General features: G+C 42.8%; 1 protein-coding gene across 11 annotated transcripts in view; it reads left to right on the top strand.

Moving 5' to 3' along the window:
• Positions 1 to 10,002, top strand: part of LOC126295474 (amyloid beta A4 precursor protein-binding family B member 1-interacting protein) — a 498,949-nt gene extending 488,947 nt beyond the window's left edge. For all 11 annotated transcript variants that reach the window (XM_049988021.1, XM_049988011.1, XM_049988016.1 and 8 more), the window contains 2 exons: positions 2,803 to 3,133; positions 6,374 to 10,002. In XM_049988021.1, the coding sequence (XP_049843978.1) occupies positions 2,803 to 3,133; positions 6,374 to 6,777 (735 nt within the window). In that variant the 3' untranslated portion in view covers positions 6,778 to 10,002. The remainder of the gene's footprint in view (positions 1 to 2,802; positions 3,134 to 6,373) is intronic.
• The last annotated feature ends 7,585 nt before the right edge of the window (positions 10,003 to 17,587 follow it).

The raw sequence follows: 17,587 nt of genomic DNA, 5'->3' as shown, positions 1-17,587 counted from the left end.
CGTGACTTTCTTTTCGTTTAAAGGTGAAGTGTAGCCTGAGGGCCGAGTGATAAACGTGGAGGAAAGGTAGCGTGCGATTTGAAGGACGTGTGACAGTAAGCCACAGTAGCCCGTCCACCTCTGCTACACACTCTAGACGACCACTACAAAATACCTGTTATTTACAAATCACTAAAAATATTTTGTAAGTTACAGAAAGGTAAAATGACGGATTGGAAGAAAGAAATTGAAATGTGCATCAATCTTAAACAGTTTACACTTTTAAATGAACAAAACGACCTGTGAAATTGAGAGTTTAAGTATGAAATTTCTCTAAAATAATTACAATCTTACTAAAGTACTTACATTAAAAATGACCTTATACGTAACAGCTTCGCAATGACTGCTTGAAAATGAGAATCTTTTTCTAATTTATTTCATGACAATTACGTGCTGCTGTAGGAGGAAAGATGTACACAGCATAACGTAGCATTAAAAATCGACCCTGCGGTTCAGAATCCGCGTCTAACTGCAAGGCACCCTCTGGCTGGCTAGCTGGGTGGGTGGATCAGTTGAAACATCAGCGCACCACCTCTGACAGGATGATGATGATTGGTGGCAAACAACTGCTCGTATTTTATCCACAACAACCGAGCTATGTAATCCAGTAATGTCTTCAAAGAAACCGAAAGTTGGGGCTTTCGGGGCGAGGAGACAGTTATCGGCAGAGGAATAAAAAGTAATCTGAAAATAGGAAGTATTTCTTAGGTGGTCTGAAATGTGATTCCTAAGAAGAGTACCCGAGTAGACACTCTGTGACAGGAGGGGGAATGCAGATACCAGAGAAGAAATGGGAGTGCAAATGTCGAGTTAGCTTACCGAGAAATACGGGCATGACCAGGAGGATTGTGTCAATAGAGCAAAAGACGACACAGTGTTAAAATTGGTGCCTCAATGGGTGTGCCGTGTTTCGTATTGTGATCGGGCGCGTGGTGTACTTTGTTCACATGTAGAGAATAGAAGTCTTTGTGTTACCGAGGTAAAAGTGCGTGAGAAAAATCTCAATATTTAGTTGAATTAATCAGTCATAAAATAAACTTACATAATGAGCTGAAGCACCATTTAATGAAACAATAATGACATAAACGTTCATTATATCAGTCTGCCACTACAAACAGGTGTTAATACGCAGTAATGTCCGACTCGAAGGATTATAACGGTGCAGTTGCATCAGATTCCAATTACTAATTAACTCGCTGGTGACTGCCTCATTATGAGATTTTGCACCAATTATAAATTTTGTCTCACCTGACTCGCATTTTATGTTATATTACCGCCACTCACTCGGAAGTACGAGAACACAATTTATCATTGTGTTAGCTGAAGCAATAGTGAAGAAATAGGTAAGGGCTTGCAGTTGCAAAACGACAACGGAACAGGCAAAACAATTTTGCTCGAGGATTAATTACGAATTATTACCCAGTTGACAGATGATGTTTGGGAGAAACTAAGAAAAGAAGAAAAGATCAGTAATTTAAACAGAGATGGCTTAACAGGCAACTGTCTGATAACACGAGGAGGAGAAGGAGAATGAGAATTTTATATACAGGGTGTTACAAAAAGGTACGGCCAAACTTTCAGGAAAAATTCCTCTCACACAAAGAAAGAAAATATGTTATGTGGACATGTGTCGGGAAACGCTTACTTTCTATGCTAGACCTCATTTTATTACTTCTCTTCAAATCACATTAATCATGGAATGGAAACACACAGCAACAGAACGTACCAGCGTGACTTCAAACACTTTGTCACAGGAAATGTTCAAAATGTCCTCCATTAGCGAGGATATGTGCATCCACCCTCCGGTCGCATGGAATCCCTGATGCAGCCCCGGAGAATGGCGTATTGTATCACAGCCGTCCACAATACGAGCACGAAGACTCTCTACATTTGGTACTGAGGTTGCGTAGACGAGAGCTTTCAAATTCCCTTGTAAATGAAAGTCGAGAAGGTTGAGGTCAGGAGAGCGTGGAGGCCACAGAATTGGTCCGCCTCTACCAATCCGTCGGTCACCGAATCTGTTGTTGAGAAGTGTACGAACACTTTGACTTAAATGTGCAGGAGCTCCATCGTGCACGTACCACATGTTGCGTCGTATTTGTAAAGGCAGACGTTCTAGCAGCACAGGTAGAGTATCCCGTATGAAATCGTGATAACGTGCTCCATTGAGCGTAGGTGGAAGAATGTGGGGCCCAATCGAGACATCAAGAACAATGCCTGCCCAAACATTCACAGAAAATCTGTGTCGATGACGTGATTGCACAATTGCGTGCGGATTCACATCAGCTCACATATGTTGTTTGTGACTCGGGGAAGTACAGTACATACTGACGGACCTAAAATGAGCTCTAACATGGAAATTAAGCGTTTCCGGACACATGTCCACATAACATCTTTTCTTTATTTGTGTGTAAGGAATGTTTCCTGAAAGTTTGGCAGTACCTTTTTTGTAACACCCTGTATAAGTTACATTTTTATTATTAGAGGTTCAAATACGGTGTATACATCGCACCTGTATTATACGTCAGTGATTCTGCTCCTGACACAAATATATAATGTTGAGGGACAGTGTAGTTTTCATTAAAACCTGCCGTGTGTATCACTTTCTGTCAATTAAAATACTTTCAATCAAATAATGGAATATTTTGCCAAGGATTTTTCTCACATTTCAATGGGGGACAAATGCCACGGATGCCTACGGGGAACATAATGCTACCGTGCCGCACTGTGAGAGTGTGACACTTTTCTTCTGGACCACTGCAGGTTGCGCAGAAGTGCAAGGCGGACCTGTCGACGACACCGCACGAGGTCCTCGGCTTCCGCGACGCGCCTCCCCCGCCGCTGCCGCCTCCGGACGTCCGGCGGGAGAACAGTGTGCTGGACTGGGTGCAAGAGCACTACGGGGGCGGCGGGCCCCACCAGTACAACCTCTACGAGAACGTCTACCTGGTGGGGGGCGGCGGGTCGCCCGCCCACGCGCCGCCTCCCGGCCCTCCCGCCGTCAACGGCCAGCACTACCCGCCGTACCGTCACCACGCGCACCCCCAGCACCCGGACGGGGCACCGCCCCCGACAGCTGTGGACTACCGAGCAGGTGGGTGCCCGCTTCTGCCGGAGACGTGTCTGGCACTCGAGAAACGCGAGTGTGCTCCTATCTACTCTGACATATATAGAAAACCAGTTACTTTGGCAAAAATTCTCGTGAACCGGTTTACTTTTGTAGCAAATAGGCAGGCCTCATTATCAGAAGTAGTGACATTAGAAGTGACCACTTGACTATTTACCTGATTTCTTTCATTTGTTAGAGTTGTCTCAGGTTTCTACAACACAAAAAAAGACACAGTCTGGTTAAAGTGTTCTGTTTATTGTAGTAGGAGAAAAGAACCAAACTGTACACTAGTATAAGACATTTTAGCAATAAACGGATGGACGTTTATTGTAGTAGGAGAAAAGAACCAAACTGTACACTAGTATAAGACATTTTAGCAATAAACGGATGGACTGTGTATAAAAGTGACCTCAGTATAAACGCGGAGCCACACAGAGCGGAAGAGAAACCCTCGTGGTTGCAGCAGTGGTGATACTTAGAACTCTTTGTCAGTGTACTCATTTTGTGTGTTTGTCTTGATTTCAGTTGTAATTAGATTAATGATACACACACAATTTCAACTCCAGTTTCCTTGTAATAAATTGCTTCACATTCGTTAACTAACATGTTACACTAATTCATCAACATTTCTCTCTCTCTCTCTCTCTCTCTCTCTCTCTCTCTCTCTCTCTTTTGTGTGTCCACCTTACATTACTTTGGGCTTTAAAATTCACTGACATAACTCCAAGTACCCTGTTAATTTTACAGTAAATATCATTTCTCACAAAGCTGCCAGTCTGTGCGGAAAATTAAAATTTTCAGTGGTGCAAGCAATGCACTTTAATAGTGTAGCTAATGAACATTTTCCAGTTTTAAATTAATAAAAATTTACTGGAAAATAATAAAAATTATCTACAAAAAGCCAAGATTTTATCAAAATATTGAAGAGAGGTACTATGAATATCAAATGTATGTATTATCTGGTTGTGCAGTGGTTTGGTGTGTCACGTTTTGGAATATTACTCGACACGGGCTGTCTCATTGTAATACCTGCACCATTTGTGAAACTCCAATGCAGAGCACCTCCAGTAGATGTGGGGTGTCTGTCTCGTACGTGTTCAGGTACACGTCTATTGAATGAGGTTCCTCGTGTAACGTAAGCAGACTTGTATCCTGAACTTTTAAATTCAGCTTTTTTTTTAGTGAAATTTGAGTAATTGCTGTTCCAGGTCACTAAATTTATTTGTATTGCAGCAACGACAAGCTAATAAGAAACTTACCTTACAAATCGAGGGAGCGATTTTTCGTCCCGGGCATTTGGTGTGTTGCTAAAGACGCAAATAAAAAAAAATTGTGCTTCAGATAAATTCAAAATTTATTACTTTTTACATCGTGGAACACAGGAAATACTACACTTGACAAATATATACATAAAAGTAAGACCGCAATGAACGCCCGCGTTCACAGCCGCGTACCTATTTATAAACTTTCAAACAGTCGACATAATTCTTCTTTTGTTAAAAGCTATTACAAGTCGATTTACCACACTCGAACCATTTTAACAGACAGTATATTTAGTGTTTCTATCTAAATTTATTAATCCTTAATTCTTCTACAAATTTCACTTCTCTGATACAAATATGTGATGTTCTTCATACAGTCCACAAATTGTCAAGTCTTTTGTGAAATTTGTTGCTCAGCTTAAGCCTCGTCAAATGTCATCGTATATTTCTTACGTTACATAGAGTGTCAGGAGGAAAGGTATGTGCTCAGATCAGTGATAGTATGTGTGATTCTTAACGAAAAGCCATACGAACATATGTCCTGAATGAAATTTTCACTCTGCAGCAGAGTGTGTTCCAATAAGAAACTTCCCGGCAGATTAAAATTGCGTAGCGGACCAAGACTCGAACTCGGGACCTTCGTTTTTCGTGGGCGAATGCTCTGTCTACCGAGCTACCGAAGCGTGACCCGCGACCCGTCCTCACAATTATACTTCCGCCATTTGTTCGTCTCTTACCTTCCAAAGTTCGCAGAAGCTCTCCTTTGAGCCTTTCAGAGTGAAAATCTCATTCTGGAAACATCCCCCAGGCTGTGGCTAACCCGTGTCTCCGCAATATCCTTTCTTTCAGGAGTGCTAGTTCTGCAAGTTTCGCCAGAGAGCTTCTGTGAAGTTTGGAACGTAGGAGGCGAGGGACTGGTGGAAGTAAAGCTGTGAGGACAGGGTGCGAGTCGCGCTCGGGTAGCTCAGTCGGTAGAGCACTTGCTCCGGGAAGGCGGAGGTCCCGAGTTGGAGTCTCGGTCCGGCACACAGTTTTAATATGCCAGGAAGTTTCGAGATACGTTCTGATCTTACTAGTTTCTGAGGAAACTAGTTCAAACAGTGGGGAACAGGACAAATGTAGGTGATCGTAAACAAAACATTGTGATCTAAAAATCCACTGTCAACTGCAGTGCATTTTGCAGCTCTTGTAGGCAATTGCTCTGTTGCCGATCTAAGTTCTTTTGTACAGTCTTCTACTCGAACACGTGCACATACAATGCGAACGAGGAGTTCCTCTTCTGTGGAACTCTGTGCTCACATATGTAGCTCTCGAAATGACCCCATAGACGGTAGTATGGTGGAGTGAGGTCGCATGACCTCGGTGGCGTAGAAATGACTCCACAGTGGCAAAATCAGATTCCCAGCATAGATTTCAGTGAGGTACTGTGTAGGAGCACATTCGTGCCGAAAGTACGTGAGATGTCGCAGGAGGCAGTATAGACGACAGTACGTAGTGTGACTGACGCCTGTGGTATCCGAGGAGCCGAATGTCAAGATACGGTTAAGAAAACGGCATACGTTCACTCAGAGTTCTACATTCAGATTTGTCAGTACCGATCGTCCCTCCTTACTGACCTCGTGTAACCGTACACACTCTTGTGTCGTACCGTTTTCTTATTTTCATGCCAGAAATTGTTGTTTTGCAGGCGTAAAAACAAGAAAATATCTGCCACTAGCTTGCTAGTATCACACAATATTAGCTTTGCTAATTTTGTTATTCTAGGAAAATGTAAAATACTCAGATTATTATTTAAAAATGTTAATTGTCTATTCAGAATTATATACTGTTGGCAAAACTCGAAAATAACACGTTACGGGATCAAAGTATGTCTGCGCACGTATCGAGTTCTTCACGAGAGCTGCAGCTCGTGTAAAATACCGGTAAGAGTTGGAGTGACCCACGTTTTGCCCGCCTTCCGCAGGTCCAGCTCCGGGCTCGCGGCTCTCCCGCCAGAACAGCGTGGCGGCCGCCATCGCCGCCAAGAAGAGACCGCCTCCGCCGCCCCCGAAGCGCTCGGAGACGACGCAACTGACGACGACGGCGGTCCCGCCGCACGCGCGGGCGCCCCTGCCGCCGCCCCCCGCCGCCGCACCCCTCGCGCTGACGCCGCCCCCACGGCCGGTAGAGCTGCGCCCCCGGCCGTCCCCGCGGCCGCCGCCACCACCCTTGCGGACTCATCTGACGGCCGGCGGGGTCGCGCCGGGGTCACGGGAAGTGCGCACCTCGGAGGGACGCCCCTCTCTACGTCTGCGGTCTTCGGCAACTGTGACAAATAGGACGAGTCGACGGTCAAGTTACGCGGCGGTCACTGTGGTTTTCCGGTAACCTCACTACCGTTTGCCAAAGGTTTTTCACACGTACGGTGGCCGAGGGACCCTCCACCGCGTGACAGCCGTAGTCGGACTGTCCCTACGGCGGCGGACCGAGCCCTCGGTGTCAGAGTGACGTTTTGTAAATATTTTGCCGCAGCTACAGATAGGCACGGGGCCGCCTGTAGTGTGCGGGAGAACGGTTCTCACGGTTGACAGTCTCTCGTTTGACATTTTCTTTTTACTGTGAGCATTTTGCAGTGCAGAAACGTACGTGAGTATACCAGTTTCCAGCAGAATTGTATTTTAATGAGCTTCAGAGTTTTTGAGAAAGAAAATTTATCGATCGACAGTTGATGACGTTATTCCGGGAAATAAATCTTCCTCTGTTATAATTCACCTCTGTTTCTGTCTATTTGTTCTGAGGGTAAAGGCCTCGTCGTCGGACGCTTCTCGCCCTCGAGGGACCACCGAGTAGTGGACACTGCACGGAGGTGGTGACGATTGTGATGTCGGTGATAATTTTATACCGAAACTTTGGCTTCGAACCGGGTTACCACAGAACGATCCAGCACTCGCGACACGTAGACCCCACTCATTCTTACCGAGCTATCCCACTGTCTGTCTACGAGGAAGTTACGGACACTCTCAAAAGGTGGGAGACTTTTCCCGTCTGCCACGTATGTCGTATTTTTGAGTGTTCGGAGCTGTGCCTGCCGAACGTAAATACGAGGCCGACGATTGTGCCACTATATTTTCTGCTTTTGAATAGATAACTGAGAAAAGAATTCAGTTGTAGGTACAGAAGATTTATTTCGCGAAATAAAACAGTGTCTGTGTTCGTCGAATACGGTCGAGGTTTCATTTCCCGATCGCTCCAAATTCTCTGTCCGTAATAGCTCGCCGAACGTGTCTGTAATTCTCGTCGACGCGGCGGGCTCGAGCTGCACAGTTTCGTCGCTCGTCGACAGGTCTCTGTCGTACCGGACGTCAGGGAGCCGAGGCGCGTTATTCCGTTGCCCCGCGTCTGCCGGAATAAATTTCTTCCCCAGTCAGATTGCGCGATCTCGGAGTGCTGCCTCGAGAGCCGAGAAAGTGAACAGTGTGTACTGCTGCAGCGAGAGACTGGCATGAGGTGGAGGCTGCTACACCACACTGGAACTCGACATTCTTGTCACGAGACACGGCCGGGGCATTGCGCGGAAGAGGTGGCTGGTGCGTGGCGGAGGGTTTGTCGCACGGAGGAGGGCACTGAGTGAGGAAGAAGCAGCACTGCGAGCAACGAGAGAGAGAGAGAGAGAGAGAGAGAGAGAGAGGAGGGACTTTTTGAAGAAGTTGTAACATTGTTCATAGATATGAATGAAATGCAGCAATCATTCAGAGGACCTCGCTAACCGTTCAGGTAGCAACAGTATTACCTAGTGGAAAATTCTTATGTTAACTGTTTTTCAGTAGTAGGGTAGGTGGAATGAGTTGGACTGTTCGTGCGAATGATGCACACTAACATGTGTGTCCTGTCATAAGTTCTCTCTCTCTCTCTCTCTCTCTCTCTCTCTCTCTCTCTCTCTCTCTCTCACACACACACACACACACACACACACACACACACACACACACACACACACACAATAACATAGTAATAAAGTGGAATATTCGCTCAGTGTCTGTAAGTCGTGGACTCGGAATCTTCTTTCAGTGTTGCTGAAGAACGCAAACACACTCTTGTTCCGAGTGCAGGTTTGTGCAGACAATTTGCTTCAAATGTGTTTCATTTGACTTCCTCTGGTGCAGTTTACTTTTGTGAAATGAGAATTTGAGAAACAATTGTACCTGTAAGAGAGGTCGAACTGAAATAACCAACCGAGCACTTACGTTTTTTTCTACAAACGTGGGTAGTCTGCATAAACAAATCGTGTCACGCTACACGTCAGTGGTGCGTTCGGACTCTCGTCTCCCGTGCCTCTGTTTTGGGTGCTTCTAGTTGAGGGGAAACTTTCCGTAATGATCTCCAGTTGTTTGTGTAAAAACAGTAGTACAGGCCTCGTACTTGAGCAAGACTTTTTATTAGTCTGTTTTTTTATAACGACGGTGCTTCTAACTTTAAATTTAAATTTTGCCGTAGAATCCGCTTTTTGTATGTACACACGGGATGTATGTCTAGAAGGTTTGCCATTCGTATCCGTAGCTGTCGATACAGGGACAGTACCGGATTAATGACACCTTTTTACGCGTAGATTGTGTCGGAACTTTTGTGATATATTTTCGTGTAAAAATTCTAGCTAAGTAGCTGTTCCTCCTCTGTACCGCACACATCGAACGAGAGAAATGTGGTAGCCGTTCCCTTACCCTCTCTCTTAGTCATGTGAATTTGTGTCCCAGAAAATTTCCTCGTCCCTAGACAATTTTCAGTACTCTGAATGTATTTACGAATCGTAGAAGAAGAAATTCCTGCCATCGATAAGTAGAACAAACTGCTGACTTAAATGTATAAAATGATGCACAAATACGGTAAATGTGACTACCAGTTTTGTACTAGTTTTTTTAATTTTCTACAAAGGCAACGTCACTTACGTTCATTTTTATATGTATACGTATTATATAGATGAAATATAACTCAGTGATGGACTTTTATCCAAAATATATCATCTGTTGTATGTTGTTCTAATAATGATGTGTATAGATAGAGATGTGATGTGGGGAAAACATTTCGGATGTGTTGTAACTACAGCTGTAAATAATACAGATTTTTGTAAACGAGGATCGCTTTTAAATTTTCTCCCTCCTGCATCGGAGGACACGCATTTCAGACTGTGATGGGGCGTAAACACATTATTGGTTTACCTTCCGGAATTTCATTTAGATACGTACAGGAAAGAGTTTGGAAGGAAATGTTACGTCTCGGAGAGCTCCTCAATGTTCTAAAAAATTCATTAATTTCTCTTCGAGGTTCTGTTATTAAAAATGTCATTTACACTGCCAATTGTAATGTCGAATTGACAGGCTGGGGCCAAAACTCACTTGTAAAAATTGTTTACAGTTTTGGAACTACTACGACAAGTGAAAATCTCCCGAGACTGCACGGAAACTTAATTTGCAAAATTGTGTGCTTTCCAGATGACATTCGTACTTAAGTATGTTACCATTTGCTGACACTGTTATTTCATTTGTAAGAAAGAAAGTGTTGCGACTAGTTATCACTACTACATACTGATGTTTTCAAAGTAAACTATACCTGAAATGATGTTTTTGCCTCTTTATTTAAACCCAAACCTGAAATTATTTAGCATATTACCTGGTCTACACAAGGCATTTAGCACGCAAGAATGTGTGACGCTGCAGCACGAAAGAGAGAGACCGACTGTGCACCTGAGTCGGTCGCCCCGTACACGAGGCAAGACGGACTGAGAAACTGCAGTCGAAACAAACTTTCGAGAACCGCTACGGTAAGTGAGGAACCCGAGGACGTTCTACAGTGCACTCCGTACTGCTCCCGAAGGGATCGTGGAGACTGAGTAGTTGTTCTTACTGCACCTCGGAAAGAAACACCGGTGTGTGCTGCCGAGAAATGGGGAGCGACAAGTATGAAATGGGTGTATTAAGACTATTTACAACAAACCGTACATTGAATTGGAGGTAAACTAACCCATTTAATCTGCCAGGGGATCGATATGTGAACCTGCAGTTACACAGGAAAAGTGTCATCGCCCAAACAGCAGATGTCGATGGTTGCAATTCCGAGGGGAAAAAAAGCTCAGTGCTGGTGTCATAGATTCCAGGAATTCTGATGTCGATGTTAGCAAAATTCCTGCCAGAACTTGCAGAGCTCCTCTTCTTTTGTTAACATCAAATGTAACAGTAAGTGTTGGCAAGTCTTTTGTGGAGGAATTCGCCTGAAGTATAGCTTCGTAGAGAGGTGAAACGTGGACAGTAAATATTTCAGACGAGAAGAGAATAGAAGCTTTGGAAATGTGACGTTACAGAAGAATGGTGAAAATTGGCTGGCTAGATTGAATAATTAATGGGGGTGGTATAGAGTCAAACTGCAGAAAAAATAAATTTGTCTCACAGCTCGGGTAAAAGGAAGGATCGGCTGATAGGCTACACTGTGAGAATCATCAGTCTGGAAATGGAGGGAAGAGTGGGGGGGTAAAAACTTCAAAATGAGACCAGATGTAAACGATAGCGAGGTGGGGCGCAGTCGATAGCACACTGGACTCTTTCGGGAGGACGACGGTTCGATCCCGCGTCCAGCCATCCCGATTTCCTTAAAACGCTCCAGAAAAATGGCAGGATGGCCTTTGAAAGGGCACGGCCAGCTTCCTTCCGCGTCCTCCTCTAATTGGATGACACGAATGACCTCGCAATCTTGGTTTCTTCCCTCGAATGACCCAACCCAGATGTAAACAGTGTCAGCAGGTTCAGATGGAGAAACGTAATTTATTGCTTATGACAGTATTTCACTGTCATCAATTGCTCGTAATGTCTCAATAATTACATTTATCTGTAGCTGAAGAGAAGTTTGAGAGATACGAATCTAAAATACAAAGAAGTAAATAAATGCCAAATGTATAGGCAACAACATTGTGTTCACCTGTTTCCTGGCATGTCACTAAGGCCACTGTGAACTCTTTGTTTTGAGATTTTAATTGCACTTTGCACGTCACTGTGAGCACGTAAGGCTGTAATAGCAATCCGAGGTGACAATGACAAAACGTGTTTGTCACTTCGGAAAGCGTATTTGTTTAGGAGGGCCAGCTTCTATGACAGGCAGAGGTAACGGACTGCACAGCGGCCACTGTTGCTATCTATAACAATGCTCTATATGCGTTATCCAGTTAATAAGTACTTCAAAACAAATAAAATGGTGTCTGTAAGAAGATAACATGAAAAGGGAGTCACGTCTCTTATTTGTGATTAAAAAGTTACCTTTGTAAAACATTGATATGAAATTGGGCACCCATATTGCTGTTTTATGTATCATAGTTAAGTTTCTTTAGTGTTAGTTTTCCACAAATAGTAAGTTTTGGTGCAAAATCGGTACAAGGTGTCAGAAGCCAATTTAAAAACATTTGTAACGACAGCTCTCAATAGCAGAAAAGGAATGTCGACTTGTGAAATACTACGTAGGACTCATGTGGCCAAATTTTTTTGCATTAGATTAGCTTCATGTTTTCATTATATGAACCCAAAAATGAGGGTTTCATCGTAGGTGTGGAATATGTCAGAAAATGTAATATCACAAATATATTTAGAGCACTTGAGTTTAACCATTTCACTGATCTTTAGTAAGTAGCTATCTTGGCCACAATAATGCTTAAAATGAATTGAAACTTCTAATACTAACAACATTGATACAATGTCAGAAGAAAACATAAATACGCACTTTTAATAAATTGATGCCCCCATGAACCATGGACCTTCCGTTGGTGGGGAGGCTTGCGTGCCTCAGCGATACAGATGGCCGTACCGTAGGTGCAACCACAACGGAGGGGTATCTGTTGAGAGGCCAGACAAACGTGTGGTTCCTGAAGAGGGGCAGCAGCCTTTTCAGTAGTTGCAGGGGCAACAGTCTGGATGATTGACTGATCTGGCCTTGTAACACTAACCAAAACGGCCTTGCTGTGCTGGTGCCTGCGAACGGCTGAAAGTGAGGGGAAACTATAGCAGTAATTTTTCCCGAGGACATGCAGCTTTACTGAATGGATAAATGATGGCGGCCTCTTGGGTAAAATATTCCGGAGGTAAACTATTCCCCCCATTCGGATCTCTGGGCGGTGACTACTCAGGTTGACATTGTTATCAGGAGAAAGAAAACTGGCGTGATACGGATTGGAGTGTGGAATGTCTGATCCCTTAATCAGGCAGGTAGGTTAGAAAATTTAAAAAGGGAAGTGGATAGGTATAGTTGGAATTAGTGAAGTTTGGTGGCAGGAGGAACAAGACTTCTGGCCAGTGAATACAGGATTATAAACACAAAATCAAATAGGGGTAATGCAGGAGTAGGTTTAATAATGAATAGGAAAATAGGAATGCGTGTAAGCTACTACAAACAGCATAGTGAACGCATTATTGTGGCCAAGATAGGTACGAAGCCCACATCTACTACAGTAGAGCAAGTTTAGATGCCAACTAGCTCTGCAGATGACGGAGAAAATGAAGAAATGTATGATGAAATAAAGAAATTATTCAGATAGTATAGGGAGACGAAAATTTAATAGTCATGGGTGATTGGAATTCGGTAGTAGGAAAAGGGAGAGAAGGAAACGTAGTAGGTGAATATGGAATGGGGCAAAGAAATGAAAGAGGAAGCCGCCTGGTAGAATTTTGCACAGAGCACAGCTTAATCATAGCTCACACTTGGTTCAAGAATCATAAAAGAAAGATGTATACATGGAAGAATCCTGGAGATAGTGACAGGTTTCAGATAGATTCCATAATGGTAAGACAGAGATTTAGGAACCAGGTTTTAAATTGTAAGACATTTCCAGGGGCAGATGTGGACTCTGACCACAATCTATTAGTTACGAACTGTAGATTAAAACTGAATAAATTGCAATAAGGTGGGAATTTAAGAAGATAGGACAGTTTCAGAGGGAGAATAAGGGAACAATTGACGAGAATGGTGGAAAGAAATACAGTAGAAGAAGAATGGGTAGCATTGAGGGATGTAGTGAAGGCAGCAGAGAATCAAGTAGGTAAAAAGACGAGGACAAGTAGAAATCCTTGGGTAACAGAAGAACTATTGAATTTAATTGATGAAAGGAGAAAATATAAAAGGCAGGCAAAAAGGAATACAAACATCTCAAAAATGAGATCGACAGGAAGTGCAAAATGGCTAAACAGGGATGGTTAGAGGACAAATGTAAGGGTGTAGAGGCTTATCTCACTAGGGGTAAGATAGATACTGCCTACAGGAAAATTAGAGATCTTTCGAGAAAAGAGAACCGCTTGTATGAATATCAAGAGCTCAGATGGAAACCCAGTTCTAAGCAAAGAAGGGAAAGCAGAAAGGTGGAAGAAGTATATAGAGGGTCTGTACAAGGGCGATGTTCTTGAGGAATATATTGTAGAAATGGAAGACAATGTAGACGAATATGAAATAGGAGATACGATACTGCGTGAAGAGTTTGACAGAGCACTGAAATATCTAAGTCGAAACAAGGCCCCGGGAGTACACATCTCATTAGAACTAGTGAAAGCCTTGGGAGAGCCAGTCCTGACAAAACTGTAGCATTTAGTGAGCAAGATGTATGAGACAGGCGAAATACCCTCAGACTTTGAAACGCCCCCTTAGATAAATTATACATGACTGTGCTTAAACACACACACACACACACACACACACTATTTTTAGTGCAACGCAGTGTGACTTTCAATAATCCCTACAAGAGAATGGTCCTGACTAAATTAACCTATACGTTTCACAAATCACTTACCTCACAAAAATCTTCATTACTGAAACTACTGCAATACAGCGAGCGCCACTACTGCCAGCTAAATAAAAGATTCAAACTACTGAAGGCACTAATTACTGATAGGCATAGTTAGCAAATAAGAGATTTTGATAGAGAACAAACAATGTATTTACCTTAATAGTGTTCAAAAGACATAATATATATAGCAGTTCATGACATCCAATATTACAAATTTACTGTCTCTGATGGACACACGTCCAGATCGTCCGCTCTCAAAACTCCATCTCTCCCCCCACGTCCACCACTGCTGGCGGCTCACCTCCAACTGCGCAACGCTACGCGCTGTTGACATCCAGCTGCCCAACACTACAATGGCGAATATTACAACAATGCCACCCAGCCACAGACTGCACAGAGCACAGCCAGTGATTTTCATACAGAGCGCTACGTGGCGTTACCAACATAAAAACCTAAACGGCCTACTTATCTAGTCCCCATGCTCCCCACAAAAAATTTTACAATTGCTTTGGGTAGTGGCCAATACAGATTTGGAAAAAAATTTCATAATTACAATAACAAAGATATCAAATGCACACACTTATTGATACAATGTTGGTCAAAAGCTAAAATGTTCTCACAGTCCATAAAGACAGTCCTGATCATTCATCACAGTAAAATTGCAGTGGTGGTTTTTTTTTAATGTCTGAGCAGTAAAAGGAAAGTAGCGAATTTCCATGCAGTCTTGAAGAAGTAGTGTTGTCCTTCCAACGGAAAGACAGTGCTGACTCTTGACATGCAGACAGGTACTGAGCCACAGCAGAGCAAACCCACAGCAGAGTCAGTCGAAGTTTTGAAGAATACTGGTAGGTAGGTAATCACAGAACAGACCCACTGTAGTCCTGGTAGAGATTATGGTATTGGTGAGCCACCAGAGGTGTAGACCCACTGCAGTCCTTGTAGAAACGGCCAGCAGCCATCTGTTGCGACTGTGCAGGCGCACAGCCACTATCGAATAGTCTTGTGGACAATATAGCAAGTTCATAAACCACCACTTGTGCACACACAAAGTTTTTCTTAGAACCAGCAAAGCTGTTAACCAGTCCCTTGCTGAATTATCAACACACATGCAAGCACTACCAGTTCCAACTTCACATACTGTTCATATACTATGACCAACAGAAATGTGTTCAGTGAAATGAATGCTTACAAGTTACTTAATTTGATGAACTTTACAATTTTATAACATAAGAATACAATAACAAAGGTACAAAATACATCATTAAAGAACATAACAATACAGATAACATTTATAGTAATACAGGCTTTACAAAAGGAATGAACTAACATATACATCAGTGTTACAGGAATTATGACATAAGTACATACATAAAAGATCAGAATAACTTTTGAAACATCAACTTCACACATGAGCAACAAAACAGAACTGATAAATAATGTCTAAACATCTTTATAAAGTAAATAACATAGTATTAGAAAATTTCTACAGCCTAACTCTCATCGGTTAAACACACAGACAGGAAAAAGACAAATACACAAGGGTGCACAAACACACAGCAGAATAACACGAGAGGAAACATCAGGGTTTGTTTACAGTGTAGTATTTGATACTGCAGTCCAACCCAAAACTTCATTCCATAGATCTTTCGTATTATTTCAACATTTGTTTCCACCCAAAAAAATCCTATCCAAGCATGCTTTCTGTATTCTGTTCACATAATCTTTCAAAAATAGTTTTTCTCCAGTGTAGACTACTTTTTTGGCCAAACCATTTTCTTATAGCTTCTCAATGCATTTCTTCCAATTCATCACATTTAGTTTCTTATATAGCCTACCCCCTCTTAAGCTAACTTAAACCTACTGAGCTCAGATGCTAAACTAAGGGACGAGGCAATGCAGCAGCACAAAAGAATTAACACAAACATCAATGACAAAGAAATGCAAATTCACAAAGCAAGCAGCAGTAAATGCAATAACTTATATCTAAACATGACAAACCCACAAGCAGAAAAAATAGTCCACTAAAGACAACAATGCAGATAAAGGAGATGTCTGTTCACATCTTCGTGTCTGTCATTAAAGTGGTGCACCACAAGAAGTTATTCTACAAAATAAATTACCAAGTACTTGAAAAGAAAATTATGTATGCAGTTCCTGTGAAGGGGAATGTCTCTTTGCGCTCCCTCACTTTTTTTATTTTTACTTTTTTTATTTTTACTTTTTTTAAGTATATCATAAAATTATTATTTACTGGATCTGCAGACAGAAAATATTTTAGTACATCTATTAAATTTTATTTTAACCAATGCTGCAGTGGAGCTAGAAACTAGGTATTAAACAAATTGAGCAATCTGTCAACTATAAAGGCAATAGATGTAAAAATGTTTCTTATTATTCCATTAGGCATTTTAGTAAATATCATGTCTGCCCCGGTAGCTGAATGGTCAGCACGACAGACTGTCAATCCAAAGGACCCGGGTTCGATTCCCGGCTGGGCCGGAGATTTTCTCCACTCAGGGACTGGGTGTCGTGTTGTCCTAATCACCATCATTTCATCCTCATCGACGCGCAAGTCGCCGAAGTGGCGTCAAATCGTAAGACTAGCACCAGGCGAACGGTCTGCCCGATGGGCTACCCAGTACCCAAACTTACTGATTTTAACAGTGCGATTAGCAATGCCAAAACATTTAGTGCGATTGATTGCGCCAAAGAATTTTCCCAGATTCACATGGCTCCATCTGACATTAAAAAAACAGCAGTTATCACACCATTCGGTTTGTTTGAGTACAATTTTATGCCATTTGGCCTCAGAAACGCTGCCCAAACATGGCAAACATTCATGCACGAGGTGCTTCGAGAATTACCATTCGTATTTTGTTATATGGACGACATTTTAGTATTCTCTGGTTCTGTATATTAGCATGTCGAACATCTGCGGCAGCTTTTCCGCCGTCTGACAGAGTATGGCATAATTATTAACGAAACAAAGTGCACGTTTGGAAAACGCTAGGTTAAGTTCCTGGGATATTTGGTTTCATCAGCAGGCCTGTCACCCAACACATGCCCCTTCCCACAACTTACAAAGGACTTCGCAGATTTTTAGGCATGCTCAACTATTACAGACGTCACTTACCTACATTAGCTGCCGCCCAAGAGCCACTCACAACGTTACTTGCAGGTAAAAATACAACAGGAGATCGTAAAATCCCAGATGCTGAAGCAGCTTTCCATGACTTTCTTTGTCTTTCTCGGGCAACACTACTGGGACATCCAAGATTGAGCGCTCCTTTAGCGCTCATGGTTGATGGGAGCCAAACAGCAAGTGGGTGCAGCGCTACAGCAAGAAGTTGATGGCAGATGGCAGCCGCTCGCATTTTCCTCTAAAAATCTGAC

Source organism: Schistocerca gregaria, chromosome 11, assembly GCF_023897955.1.
Source record: "Schistocerca gregaria isolate iqSchGreg1 chromosome 11, iqSchGreg1.2, whole genome shotgun sequence".
NCBI lineage: Eukaryota > Metazoa > Arthropoda > Insecta > Orthoptera > Acrididae > Schistocerca > Schistocerca gregaria.
This window is presented reverse-complemented; position numbering and strand designations above follow the sequence as displayed.